Here is a 13,929-nt window from a genome sequence, read left to right as displayed (position 1 = left end):
CTGTGTTGGATTAAATGCTTATCTTGTACATCCAGGTTATGGCTTACAGTAGCACCTCTGTCTGTTTTCTGTGAGGAATATAAGCCATGTCAGCTCTCTCCTGACTGGCACAACTGTCTTGCTTCCAAGGGGCTGCTGTCTGTGTGCTGCAGCACAAAGCCACGGGCACAGCTCACCTGCTCTGTCTTCAGTATGGTACTCCTCTGAGCCATTTAAGCGTGCATTTATAAGAAAAGAGGAGCTGTATTTAATTCCTGTCTGCGCCAGATTAGAAAAGTTGAGACCTGGCAAACCAACCAAACTGCAGCTTGCCTCTGGTGGGAGCTCGGGCCACTCAGCCTCGTTTGGTTGCACAGGGGAAGTGCTGTAAAAACTAAAAAGCGTGCTTGAAGTTGAATCTCATCATCCACGTTGCAGCTGGGAGTCACCTGTTTGCATCCAGCTTAATGTCTTAGGGCCACAAAGATGGTGAAGGGCCTGGAGCATCTCCCCTATGAAGAAAGGCTAAGTGAACTGGGTCTGTTTAGCCTTGAGAAAAGACGACGGAGAGGGGACCTGATCCAGGTTTATAAATATCTGAGGTGTGGCGGCCATAGCGGTGAGGCCAGTCTCTTTTCAGTGGTACGTGGAGACAGGACGAGGGGAAACGGACATCAGCTGCAGCATAGGAAGTTTTGCATGAATGTGCGTAAGAACTTCTTCACGGTGAGGGTGACGGAGCACTGGAACAGGCTGCCCAGGGAGGTTGTGGAGTCTCCTTCTCTGGAGATATTCAAGTCTCGCCTGGACGCCTACCTGTGCGACCTGGTGTAGGGAACCTGCTTTGGCAGGGGGGTTGGTCTCGATGATCTCTAGAGGTCCCTTCCAACCCCTACAATTCTGTGATTCTGTGATTCTGTCTGTTCCCAAATGTGCTGCTTTCAGCCTTGCTGATGCTTTGTCTTATGAGATGTGAGCTTGAACAAAACACTGAAATTTCAGGGAACCATCGAACGACTTGGGTTGGAAGGGACCCTGGCATGCGCGTCGTCTGGCCCCGTGGACTTGTGCACATTCAGTCTTACCAGGTGCCTGTGGCAGCCTCTGCTGTGGCCGTGCCAAAGCCACCTCCGTGGCAGCCCCACGCTGCCCTGCTGCACCAGCGGCCCCGACAGGGCAGCTGCAGGCAGAGAGCTGGCGCCCAGTACAGGGGCACTGGGCAGAGGAGAGAGATGGGCACCCAGGGAAGGGTTCCAGGTGTGGGAGTTGAGTCTGATGGTGTCACGGTGCTGAGAATTAACAGTTCCATGCAGGACACACTACATGGAGAGCTGTCACCAGTTAGGTGGTTACCGCCTGGGGGTTAAGAGTCTCAGGGTTCTGGGAGTAAAGTGCTGCAAAGTAGTGGCATCTGGGTTTCTCAATTGTTTTCTTTTTGACAGCCTTACGCTGTTCTGTTCCCAGAGAGCAAAATCATCACAGCGTGGTGGTTCTGACTTAATGGTGTTGCATCACAAAGCAGTGGTCAGCCTAAGCAGAATGAGAGCCCTTTTTGATATCTGTGTTTATCATTTGCAGTTAAATGCCTTAGTCCTCCTATCTCAAAGCAGTGGCAACTCATCTGCTTTGCATTTTTAAAAAGCAGCTCTTTTACAACAGTGCCTTGTTGAAGACATGTTGTCCCCACCTGGTCCAAGAGGGCAAGGCCGGAGCTGGCCTGAAAAGGAGAGCCTCAGCGGCACCTTCTGTGGAGCAGATGTGAAGGGGAGCTGCCCCAGAAGCAGCCCTGAGGCTCAGCCCGGGTGGGTGGCTGCTGCCGGGCAGGACAGGCCCCGTCTGCAGCAGCTCCAGAGGAGGACAGGCAGCAGCAGCACGGTGGGCTCTGCGCTCCCCAAGTGCCGTGCCAAAGCCCCTCCCTGGTCGCTGGTGGCCGTGCGGCCTCAGGTGCAGCTGCCACACGGCCGGGCTGTGCTGCAGCAGCAGGCAGAGCCCTGCTCAGCCCTCTGCCCCCCTGGTGCGTGCTGCCACGCAGTCACAGAGCTGGGGCTCTCAGGGCTCTGGAAGTCAACGGTTTCACCAGCCGACCTCTTCCTCGTTCCCCGTCCCTGTTTTGCACTGGGATTCCAGGCTTATGGTTTACCTTCCAGAATGAAAGAGACACAACAACTGCTCATTTTAGGGTGCATGAAAGGGTTTATTGAGAGTGCCCAGATCCCCCCACGCCCTCTCTGTGGCAGCAGGGCCATCCCGGCGCCGTCCTCGTAGCCTCACAAGCGAGGCCCGTCGGGGTGCCGCGCGTGCTCTCCGGCGCCCATCTGCCGCTCCCGCGCCACCCGCCTCAGCCATTCGCGGTCTTCGTCCTCCCGCGGCGGTTCCTCGAAGCGGCTGCGCTGGTTGAGCTCCCCGTGCCAGGAGGAGCTGCGCACCAGCCGCCGGGGGGACCTGGAGCGGCTGCGCGGCGGGCTCCGTGCTGGGACGCTGCGGGACCGCCGGGCAGATCTCGTGTCCCGCCGCTCCCTGGTGCGCTGCAGCCTTCCCTGGGGCCGGCGGGTCGGGGGCTGAGCCGAGGGGCGCCAGTCAAGGCGCTGCTTGCCAAAGATCCTCTGGCGGCACAGGGGGCAGCTGGGGTTGTTGGCAGTCCACTGCTGGATGCACACCCTGCAGAAGATGTGCCTGCAGGGCAGAGCGCGGACGGTGTCCACGATGTGGTCGAGGCAGATGGGGCACCGCTCCTCGCGGGCCTCCACCGGCCAGACCCACGCCTTGCGCCTCGGGTTGGGAGCTGCCTCCTGGCTCATGGCTGCGGCTGCCCTGGCGCTGTGGGGCTCCAAGGATGGATTTGGAGCCCCAAGGATGATGGATTCGCTGGAGGCTGCCTCTTGCGGAGCAGTCGGCAGCCTCTGCGCCTCCACTCGCAAATCGCTCGCAAGACTCCTCTGTCTCACGCACTGGCAAGGTCTCAGTGTCTCGTGCTCCCACAGGAAGACGCTCACACCTCGAGAGTCGCCAGCAAGACTCAACGCAGGCTGGGCCCGCTGGCTATTTATAGGCACCCGGCGCACTGTGAGGTCACGGGCTGACTGTGACTCTGCGATGCCGTCACCAAGTGCGCACATAGGTGGAGCTTTGCTGTCCGGTTGCCGTGGCGTTCCTATTGTTGGCATTGGCCTGCCCGAGTCCACCCAAGGACTTTCAATGGGACATTTTCACAAGCGGTGAAAAATAAAGGATTGATTGAAGCAACCAATGGAATGGACTTGGTGTTGCCATTGATCAGTGCTGTGGCTGTGACCGTGCTGGTGTTTGATAGCAGTGCTTGCGAAGGAAATGCTATCCTGGGTATTTTTCACCAAGAAGTGAAGGGGCAGTGCTTAGCAAGAAGGGATCCCTGTCTTGGTGGGGAAGGAGCAGCGCAGCTTCTCTGTTTCTCTTGTCTCCTTAATTTCTCTCCCCGCCCCTCCTCTGCACCCTCCAGGACTTTCCCTCACATCCTAACCTCATCTGTTCCCTTTTGGGGTGACTTTTAACGTGTCTTGGGTGGAGAGTCATGAACATCAGTCGTGTGTTTATAGCACGTTCCTCTTGGAGGGTGTTATCCTACTCAGGGTATGAACTTTAATATTTCCTTCAGCCTGCTCCATGTCAGTTGTCAGTCATTGGTTCTCCTGTCTTATTTGTTGGTTGGTTGGGGGTGAATGCTTTAATTCCCTTTTCTGGCCAACGTATTTGTGGAAGGAAGCCTTTGTTAGTCTTCACGTCCCTTGCCAAAGCCGCGTCCAAGTGTGCTTTGGAGAGCGTTGGCGGCCAAGGGGCTTTTCTGCAGGGCTGCTTTCCATCTGGTCACTCCTCAGGTGCCCTGGTGCCTCGGGTCGTTCCTCCCCGAGGGCAGGACTTTGCACTTCCCCTTGGTGCAATCCTGGAGATTCCCCTCAAGCCGTTTCTCCAGCCCGCCCGGATCCCTCTGGATGGCTGCACGGCCTTCTGCTGCGTCAGCCGCTCCTCCCAGTTTGGGATCCTGCGCGGCCTTGTGAGGGTACGCTGTGTTCCGTCACCCAGATGGTTCTTGAGGCTCTTCTGGGGGACTGGACCCACTTTTGACCCCTGCAAAGAGCCTGCAGGGTGGCTGCAGTTCTTCCAAATTCAGCAGAGCAGCAGATCTGTAGAGGTGCAAAGGGGCACAGGTATCTCAGCTTTGCATTGTTGGCAGATTGCCCCCAGTCATTTTCCAGGTGCAGGTGAAGTTGTTTCATGGCACAGTTACAACTGTATCCCTGATGGCTACGCTTGCTGATGGCCCTGCTAGCATGTAAGCATCTCATGCTTCCCTCTGAATGTGGTCATCCAGCTTGCAGCCCTGTCTCTCAGCTTCATTTCCCTTCCTCAGGTCCCTGCCTCGTGTCACAAACGCGCATTTCACTCCTGTAGCCTGATCTCTGCAGTGAATCACTGCATATTAATAGTCTGAAACTTTAAGATTTCCCTCCCCAACAGACTTCCCTGGTAGCGACTCTAAGCTGCATCTCTCTGTATGCTTAGACTCACGTAATGGCTTCGGTTGGGAAGGACCTTAGAGCCCACTCAGTTCCAGCCCTTTGCCACGGCCTGGGTTTCCACGCGGCAGCTCGGGCATCACAGCTCCATCCAACTTGGCCTTGAATGCCTCTGGGGACGGGGCACCCACACTTCTCTGGGCAGCAGTGCCAGGGCCTCACTGCCCTCTGAGTAAAGAGATTTCTCTTTGCATGGAACCTAAATCTCCCTCTGCTTTTCTTTAAACTGTTCCCCCTTGTCCTGTCTCTGTCTGGCAGTGTGAACAGTTGCTCTCCCTCCTGTTAAGCTCCCTTTGAGTACTGGAAGACAGAATCACAGAATTGTAGGGGTTGGAAGGGACCTCTAGAGATCATCGAGACCAACCCCCTGCCAAAGCAGGTTCCCTACACCAGGTCGCACAGGTAGGCGTCCAGGCGAGACTTGAATATCTCCAGAGAAGGAGACTCCACAACCTCCCTGGGCAGCCTGTTCCAGTGCTCCGTCACCCTCACCGTGAAGAAGTTCTTACGCATATTCATGCAAAACTTCCTATGCTGCAGCTGATGTCCGTTTCCCCTCGTCCTGTCTCCACGTACCACTGAAAAGAGACTGGCCTCACCGCTATGGCCGCCACACCTCAGATATTTATAAACCTGGATCAGGTCCCCTCTCCGTCGTCTTTTCTCAAGGCTAAACAGACCCAGTTCACTTAGCCTTTCTTCATAGGGGAGATGCTCCAGGCCCTTCACCATCTTTGTGGCCCTCCGCTGGACTCTTTCCAAGAGATCCCTGTCTTTTTTGTACTGGGGAGCCCAGAACTGGACACAGTAAATCCAGAAGCAAGAGGCATGAGATTTGCTTGTAAGCATAGCTGGGTACAGACTGCCTGCCTGCATGGGCAGGTGAGCCTTACAAGCAGTAACGAGCCGCTTGGCAGTCAGTGCCATGATGGCAGGGGATGGCTGCAGGATGGGCTGGCTGTGTGCCTGCGGGTTGGAATGCCAAAGGTAAGATGTTTACAGCCGTGGTGGGAATTACTGTCACTGAATGCAGCGTGAGAGGTTGGTCGAGCTGTAGTGTTTCTTGTTGGCAGTAAAACCCAGGGAGGTTTGCTTAGTCTAAAGTGTGTGTAGGGTGGCACTCACACTGTGCATCTTCCAAGTGTTGTAGCAACAGCAGAAATCAGATTTACGTTAGGGAAGGCAACTTTTCTTACTTTCTGGAGGCAAAAATTGAGGGGAGGTGTTTGGAAATGCTGTTACACATAGATGATTGAAAAAGAGGTTGCAGTAACATCATGTCCTAGTTTTTTCTTAGTTGTCCAAGGAAACCAGATGCCAGGCCTTGTGCTCGCTGTGTTGGATTAAATGCTTATCTTGTACATCCAGGTTATGGCTTACAGTAGCACCTCTGTCTGTTTTCTGGGAGGAATATAAGCCATGTCAGCTCTCTCCTGACTGGCACAACTGTCTTGCTTCCAAGGGGCTGCTGTCTGTGTGCTGCAGCACAAAGCCACGGGCACAGCTCACCTGCTCTGTCTTCAGTATGGTACTCCTCTGAGCCATTTAAGCGTGCATTTATAAGAAAAGAGGAGCTGTATTTAATTCCTGTCTGCGCCAGATTAGAAAAGTTGAGACCTGGCAAACCAACCAAACTGCAGCTTGCCTCTGGTGGGAGCTCGGGCCACTCAGCCTCGTTTGGTTGCACAGGGGAAGTGCTGTAAAAACTAAAAAGCGTGCTTGAAGTTGAATCTCATCATCCACGTTGCAGCTGGGAGTCACCTGTTTGCATCCAGCTTAATGTCTTAGGGCCACAAAGATGGTGAAGGGCCTGGAGCATCTCCCCTATGAAGAAAGGCTAAGTGAACTGGGTCTGTTTAGCCTTGAGAAAAGACGACGGAGAGGGGACCTGATCCAGGTTTATAAATATCTGAGGTGTGGCGGCCATAGCGGTGAGGCCAGTCTCTTTTCAGTGGTACGTGGAGACAGGACGAGGGGAAACGGACATCAGCTGCAGCATAGGAAGTTTTGCATGAATGTGCGTAAGAACTTCTTCACGGTGAGGGTGACGGAGCACTGGAACAGGCTGCCCAGGGAGGTTGTGGAGTCTCCTTCTCTGGAGATATTCAAGTCTCGCCTGGACGCCTACCTGTGCGACCTGGTGTAGGGAACCTGCTTTGGCAGGGGGGTTGGTCTCGATGATCTCTAGAGGTCCCTTCCAACCCCTACAATTCTGTGATTCTGTGATTCTGTCTGTTCCCAAATGTGCTGCTTTCAGCCTTGCTGATGCTTTGTCTTATGAGATGTGAGCTTGAACAAAACACTGAAATTTCAGGGAACCATCGAACGACTTGGGTTGGAAGGGACCCTGGCATGCGCGTCGTCTGGCCCCGTGGACTTGTGCACATTCAGTCTTACCAGGTGCCTGTGGCAGCCTCTGCTGTGGCCGTGCCAAAGCCACCTCCGTGGCAGCCCCACGCTGCCCTGCTGCACCAGCGGCCCCGACAGGGCAGCTGCAGGCAGAGAGCTGGCGCCCAGTACAGGGGCACTGGGCAGAGGAGAGAGATGGGCACCCAGGGAAGGGTTCCAGGTGTGGGAGTTGAGTCTGATGGTGTCACGGTGCTGAGAATTAACAGTTCCATGCAGGACACACTACATGGAGAGCTGTCACCAGTTAGGTGGTTACCGCCTGGGGGTTAAGAGTCTCAGGGTTCTGGGAGTAAAGTGCTGCAAAGTAGTGGCATCTGGGTTTCTCAATTGTTTTCTTTTTGACAGCCTTACGCTGTTCTGTTCCCAGAGAGCAAAATCATCACAGCGTGGTGGTTCTGACTTAGTGGTGTTGCATCACAAAGCAGTGGTCAGCCTAAGCAGAATGAGAGCCCTTTTTGATATCTGTGTTTATCATTTGCAGTTAAATGCCTTAGTCCTCCTATCTCAAAGCAGTGGCAACTCATCTGCTTTGCATTTTTAAAAAGCAGCTCTTTTACAACAGTGCCTTGTTGAAGACATGTTGTCCCCACCTGGTCCAAGAGGGCAAGGCCGGAGCTGGCCTGAAAAGGAGAGCCTCAGCGGCACCTTCTGTGGAGCAGATGTGAAGGGGAGCTGCCCCAGAAGCAGCCCTGAGGCTCAGCCCGGGTGGGTGGCTGCTGCCGGGCAGGACAGGCCCCGTCTGCAGCAGCTCCAGAGGAGGACAGGCAGCAGCAGCACGGTGGGCTCTGCGCTCCCCAAGTGCCGTGCCAAAGCCCCTCCCTGGTCGCTGGTGGCCGTGCGGCCTCAGGTGCAGCTGCCACACGGCCGGGCTGTGCTGCAGCAGCAGGCAGAGCCCTGCTCAGCCCTCTGCCCCCCTGGTGCGTGCTGCCACGCAGTCACAGAGCTGGGGCTCTCAGGGCTCTGGAAGTCAACGGTTTCACCAGCCGACCTCTTCCTCGTTCCCCGTCCCTGTTTTGCACTGGGATTCCAGGCTTATGGTTTACCTTCCAGAATGAAAGAGACACAACAACTGCTCATTTTAGGGTGCATGAAAGGGTTTATTGAGAGTGCCCAGATCCCCCCACGCTCTCTCTGTGGCAGCAGGGCCATCCCGGCGCCGTCCTCGTAGCCTCACAAGCGAGGCCCGTCGGGGTGCCGCGCGTGCTCTCCGGCGCCCATCTGCCGCTCCCGCGCCACCCGCCTCAGCCATTCGCGGTCTTCGTCCTCCCGCGGCGGTTCCTCGAAGCGGCTGCGCTGGTTGAGCTCCCCGTGCCAGGAGGAGCTGCGCACCAGCCGCCGGGGGGACCTGGAGCGGCTGCGCGGCGGGCTCCGTGCTGGGACGCTGCGGGACCGCCGGGCAGATCTCGTGTCCCGCCGCTCCCTGGTGCGCTGCAGCCTTCCCTGGGGCCGGCGGGTCGGGGGCTGAGCCGAGGGGCGCCAGTCAAGGCGCTGCTTGCCAAAGATCCTCTGGCGGCACAGGGGGCAGCTGGGGTTGTTGGCAGTCCACTGCTGGATGCACACCCTGCAGAAGATGTGCCTGCAGGGCAGAGCGCGGACGGTGTCCACGATGTGGTCGAGGCAGATGGGGCACCGCTCCTCGCGGGCCTCCACCGGCCAGACCCACGCCTTGCGCCTCGGGTTGGGAGCTGCCTCCTGGCTCATGGCTGCGGCTGCCCTGGCGCTGTGGGGCTCCAAGGATGGATTTGGAGCCCCAAGGATGATGGATTCGCTGGAGGCTGCCTCTTGCGGAGCAGTCGGCAGCCTCTGCGCCTCCACTCGCAAATCGCTCGCAAGACTCCTCTGTCTCACGCACTGGCAAGGTCTCAGTGTCTCGTGCTCCCACAGGAAGACGCTCACACCTCGAGAGTCGCCAGCAAGACTCAACGCAGGCTGGGCCCGCTGGCTATTTATAGGCACCCGGCGCACTGTGAGGTCACGGGCTGACTGTGACTCTGCGATGCCGTCACCAAGTGCGCACATAGGTGGAGCTTTGCTGTCCGGTTGCCGTGGCGTTCCTATTGTTGGCATTGGCCTGCCCGAGTCCACCCAAGGACTTTCAATGGGACATTTTCACAAGCGGTGAAAAATAAAGGATTGATTGAAGCAACCAATGGAATGGACTTGGTGTTGCCATTGATCAGTGCTGTGGCTGTGACCGTGCTGGTGTTTGATAGCAGTGCTTGCGAAGGAAATGCTATCCTGGGTATTTTTCACCAAGAAGTGAAGGGGCAGTGCTTAGCAAGAAGGGATCCCTGTCTTGGTGGGGAAGGAGCAGCGCAGCTTCTCTGTTTCTCTTGTCTCCTTAATTTCTCTCCCCGCCCCTCCTCTGCACCCTCCAGGACTTTCCCTCACATCCTAACCTCATCTGTTCCCTTTTGGGGTGACTTTTAACGTGTCTTGGGTGGAGAGTCATGAACATCAGTCGTGTGTTTATAGCACGTTCCTCTTGGAGGGTGTTATCCTACTCAGGGTATGAACTTTAATATTTCCTTCAGCCTGCTCCATGTCAGTTGTCAGTCATTGGTTCTCCTGTCTTATTTGTTGGTTGGTTGGGGGTGAATGCTTTAATTCCCTTTTCTGGCCAACGTATTTGTGGAAGGAAGCCTTTGTTAGTCTTCACGTCCCTTGCCAAAGCCGCGTCCAAGTGTGCTTTGGAGAGCGTTGGCGGCCAAGGGGCTTTTCTGCAGGGCTGCTTTCCATCTGGTCACTCCTCAGGTGCCCTGGTGCCTCGGGTCGTTCCTCCCCGAGGGCAGGACTTTGCACTTCCCCTTGGTGCAATCCTGGAGATTCCCCTCAAGCCGTTTCTCCAGCCCGCCCGGATCCCTCTGGATGGCTGCACGGCCTTCTGCTGCGTCAGCCGCTCCTCCCAGTTTGGGATCCTGCGCGGCCTTGTGAGGGTACGCTGTGTTCCGTCACCCAGATGGTTCTTGAGGCTCTTCTGGGGGACTGGACCCACTTTTGACCCCTGCAAAGAGCCTGCAGGGTGGCTGCAGTTCTTCCAAATTCAGCAGAGCAGCAGATCTGTAGAGGTGCAAAGGGGCACAGGTATCTCAGCTTTGCATTGTTGGCAGATTGCCCCCAGTCATTTTCCAGGTGCAGGTGAAGTTGTTTCATGGCACAGTTACAACTGTATCCCTGATGGCTACGCTTGCTGATGGCCCTGCTAGCATGTAAGCATCTCATGCTTCCCTCTGAATGTGGTCATCCAGCTTGCAGCCCTGTCTCTCAGCTTCATTTCCCTTCCTCAGGTCCCTGCCTCGCATGGAACCTAAATCTCCCTCTGCTTTTCTTTAAACTGTTCCCCCTTGTCCTGTCTCTGTCTGGCAGTGTGAACAGTTGCTCTCCCTCCTGTTAAGCTCCCTTTGAGTACTGGAAGACTTAGAATCCAGAAGCAAGAGGCATGAGATTTGCTTGTAAGCATAGCTGGGTACAGACTGCCTGCCTGCATGGGCAGGTGAGCCTTACAAGCAGTAACGAGCCGCTTGGTGGGCAGTCAGTGCCATGATGGCAGGGGATGGCTGCAGGATGGGCTGGCTGTGTGCCTGCGGGTTGGAATGCCAAAGGTAAGATGTTTACAGCCGTGGTGGGAATTACTGTCACTGAATGCAGCGTGAGAGGTTGGTCGAGCTGTAGTGTTTCTTGTTGGCAGTAAAACCCAGGGAGGTTTGCTTAGTCTAAAGTGTGTGTAGGGTGGCACTCACACTGTGCATCTTCCAAGTGTTGTAGCAACAGCAGAAATCAGATTTACGTTAGGGAAGGCAACTTTTCTTACTTTCTGGAGGCAAAAATTGAGGGGAGGTGTTTGGAAATGCTGTTACACATAGATGATTGAAAAAGAGGTTGCAGTAACATCATGTCCTAGTTTTTTCTTAGTTGTCCAAGGAAACCAGATGCCAGGCCTTGTGCTCGCTGTGTTGGATTAAATGCTTATCTTGTACATCCAGGTTATGGCTTACAGTAGCACCTCTGTCTGTTTTCTGGGAGGAATATAAGCCATGTCAGCTCTCTCCTGACTGGCACAACTGTCTTGCTTCCAAGGGGCTGCTGTCTGTGTGCTGCAGCACAAAGCCACGGGCACAGCTCACCTGCTCTGTCTTCAGTATGGTACTCCTCTGAGCCATTTAAGCGTGCATTTATAAGAAAAGAGGAGCTGTATTTAATTCCTGTCTGCGCCAGATTAGAAAAGTTGAGACCTGGCAAACCAACCAAACTGCAGCTTGCCTCTGGTGGGAGCTCGGGCCACTCAGCCTCGTTTGGTTGCACAGGGGAAGTGCTGTAAAAACTAAAAAGCGTGCTTGAAGTTGAATCTCATCATCCACGTTGCAGCTGGGAGTCACCTGTTTGCATCCAGCTTAATGTCTTAGGGCCACAAAGATGGTGAAGGGCCTGGAGCATCTCCCCTATGAAGAAAGGCTAAGTGAACTGGGTCTGTTTAGCCTTGAGAAAAGACGACGGAGAGGGGACCTGATCCAGGTTTATAAATATCTGAGGTGTGGCGGCCATAGCGGTGAGGCCAGTCTCTTTTCAGTGGTACGTGGAGACAGGACGAGGGGAAACGGACATCAGCTGCAGCATAGGAAGTTTTGCATGAATGTGCGTAAGAACTTCTTCACGGTGAGGGTGACGGAGCACTGGAACAGGCTGCCCAGGGAGGTTGTGGAGTCTCCTTCTCTGGAGATATTCAAGTCTCGCCTGGACGCCTACCTGTGCGACCTGGTGTAGGGAACCTGCTTTGGCAGGGGGGTTGGTCTCGATGATCTCTAGAGGTCCCTTCCAACCCCTACAATTCTGTGATTCTGTGATTCTGTCTGTTCCCAAATGTGCTGCTTTCAGCCTTGCTGATGCTTTGTCTTATGAGATGTGAGCTTGAACAAAACACTGAAATTTCAGGAACCATCGAACGACTTGGGTTGGAAGGGACCCTGGCATGCGCGTCGTCTGGCCCCGTGGACTTGTGCACATTCAGTCTTACCAGGTGCCTGTGGCAGCCTCTGCTGTGGCCGTGCCAAAGCCACCTCCGTGGCAGCCCCACGCTGCCCTGCTGCACCAGCGGCCCCGACAGGGCAGCTGCAGGCAGAGAGCTGGCGCCCAGTACAGGGGCACTGGGCAGAGGAGAGAGATGGGCACCCAGGGAAGGGTTCCAGGTGTGGGAGTTGAGTCTGATGGTGTCACGGTGCTGAGAATTAACAGTTCCATGCAGGACACACTACATGGAGAGCTGTCACCAGTTAGGTGGTTACCGCCTGGGGGTTAAGAGTCTCAGGGTTCTGGGAGTAAAGTGCTGCAAAGTAGTGGCATCTGGGTTTCTCAATTGTTTTCTTTTTGACAGCCTTACGCTGTTCTGTTCCCAGAGAGCAAAATCATCACAGCGTGGTGGTTCTGACTTAGTGGTGTTGCATCACAAAGCAGTGGTCAGCCTAAGCAGAATGAGAGCCCTTTTTGATATCTGTGTTTATCATTTGCAGTTAAATGCCTTAGTCCTCCTATCTCAAAGCAGTGGCAACTCATCTGCTTTGCATTTTTAAAAAGCAGCTCTTTTACAACAGTGCCTTGTTGAAGACATGTTGTCCCCACCTGGTCCAAGAGGGCAAGGCCGGAGCTGGCTGAAAAGGAGAGCCTCAGCGGCACTTCTGTGGAGCAGATGTGAAGGGAGCTGCCCCAGAAGCAGCCCTGAGCTCAGCCCGGGTGGGTGGCTGCTGCCGGGCAGGACAGGCCCCGTCTGCAGCAGCTCCAGAGGAGGACAGCAGCAGCAGCACGGTGGGCTCTGCGCTCCCCAAGTGCGTGCCAAAGCCCCTCCCTGGTCGCTGGTGGCCGTGCGGCCTCAGGTGCAGCTGCACACGGCGGGCTGTGCTGCAGCAGCAGGCCAGACCCTGCTCAGCCCTCTGCCCCCCTGGTGCGTGCTGCCACGCAGTCACAGAGCTGGGGCTCTCAGGGCTCTGGAATCAACGGTTTCACCAGCCGACCTCTTCTCGTTCCCCGTCCCTGTTTTGCACTGGGATTCCAGGCTTATGGTTTACCTTCCAGAATGAAGAGACACAACAACTGCTCATTTAGGGTGCATGAAAGGGTTTATTGAGAGTGCCCAGATCCCCCCACGCCCTCTCTGTGGCAGCAGGCCATCCCGGCGCCGTCCGTAGCTCACAAGCGAGGCCCGTCGGGGTGCGCGCGTGCTCTCCGGCGCCCATCTGCCGCTCCCAGCGCCACCCGCCTCAGCCATTCGCGGTTTTTCGTCCTCCCGCGGCGGTTCCTCGAAGCGGCTGCCTGGTTGAGCTCCCCGTGCCAGAGGAGCTGCGCACCAGCCGCCGGGGGGACCTGAGCGGCTGCGCGGCGGGCTCCGTGCTGGGACGCTGCGGGACCGCCGGGCAGATCTCGTGTCCCGCCGCTCCCTGGTGCGCTGCAGCCTTCCCTGGGGCCGGCGGGTCGGGGGCTGAGCCGAGGGCGCCAGTCAAGGCGCTGCTTGCCAAAGATCCTCTGGCGGCACAGGGGCAGCTGGGGTTGTTGGCAGTCCACTGCTGGATGCACACCCTGCAGAAGATGTGCCTGCAGGCAGAGCGCGGACGGTGTCCACGATGTGGTCGAGGCAGATGGGGCACCGCTCCTCGCGGGCCTCCACCGGCCAGACCCACGCCTTGCGCCTCGGGTTGGGAGCGCCTCCTGGCTCATGGCTGCGGCTGCCCTGGCGCTGTGGGCTCAAGGATGGATTTGGAGCCCCAAGGATGATGGATTCGCTGGAGGCTGCCTCTTGCGGAGCAGTCGGCAGCCTCTGCGCCTCCACTCGCAAATCGCTCGCAAGACTCCTCTGTCTCACGCACTGGCAAGGTCTCATGTCTCTGCTCCACAGGAAGACGCTCACACCTCGAGAGTCGCCAGCAAGACTCAACCAGGCTGGGCCGCTGGCTATTTGTAGGCACCGGCGCACTGTGAGTCACGGGCTGACTGTGACTCTGCGATG

The 13,929-nt window shown here is 56.2% G+C and overlaps 3 protein-coding genes and 1 pseudogene across 12 annotated transcripts in view; all 4 read left to right on the top strand.

Annotated features, from left to right (window-relative positions):
* The window catches only part of MYBL2 (MYB proto-oncogene like 2), a 154,161-nt gene that overhangs the window by 97,540 nt on the left and 42,692 nt on the right, over positions 1 to 13,929 (top strand). The gene's annotated exons all lie outside the window — the stretch shown is intronic.
* LOC146542935 (uncharacterized) lies at positions 1,654 to 4,722 on the top strand. Its single transcript, XM_085241848.1, is given in 2 exon segments — positions 1,654 to 1,923; positions 2,245 to 4,722. Coding segments are annotated over 2 exon segments (1,224 nt in total). The 3' UTR covers positions 3,199 to 4,722.
* On the top strand, positions 3,231 to 10,203 carry LOC146542934 (uncharacterized). Its single transcript, XM_085241846.1, is given in 3 exon segments — positions 3,231 to 3,318; positions 3,831 to 4,012; positions 8,107 to 10,203. Coding segments are annotated over 3 exon segments (1,224 nt in total). The 3' UTR covers positions 9,061 to 10,203.
* Positions 9,093 to 13,884, top strand: LOC146542933 (uncharacterized; annotated as a pseudogene).

This window comes from Meleagris gallopavo, chromosome 22, assembly GCF_905368555.1.
Source record: "Meleagris gallopavo chromosome 22, MGAL_WU_HG_1.1, whole genome shotgun sequence".
Classification (NCBI taxonomy): Eukaryota; Metazoa; Chordata; class Aves; order Galliformes; family Phasianidae; genus Meleagris; species Meleagris gallopavo.
This window is presented reverse-complemented; position numbering and strand designations above follow the sequence as displayed.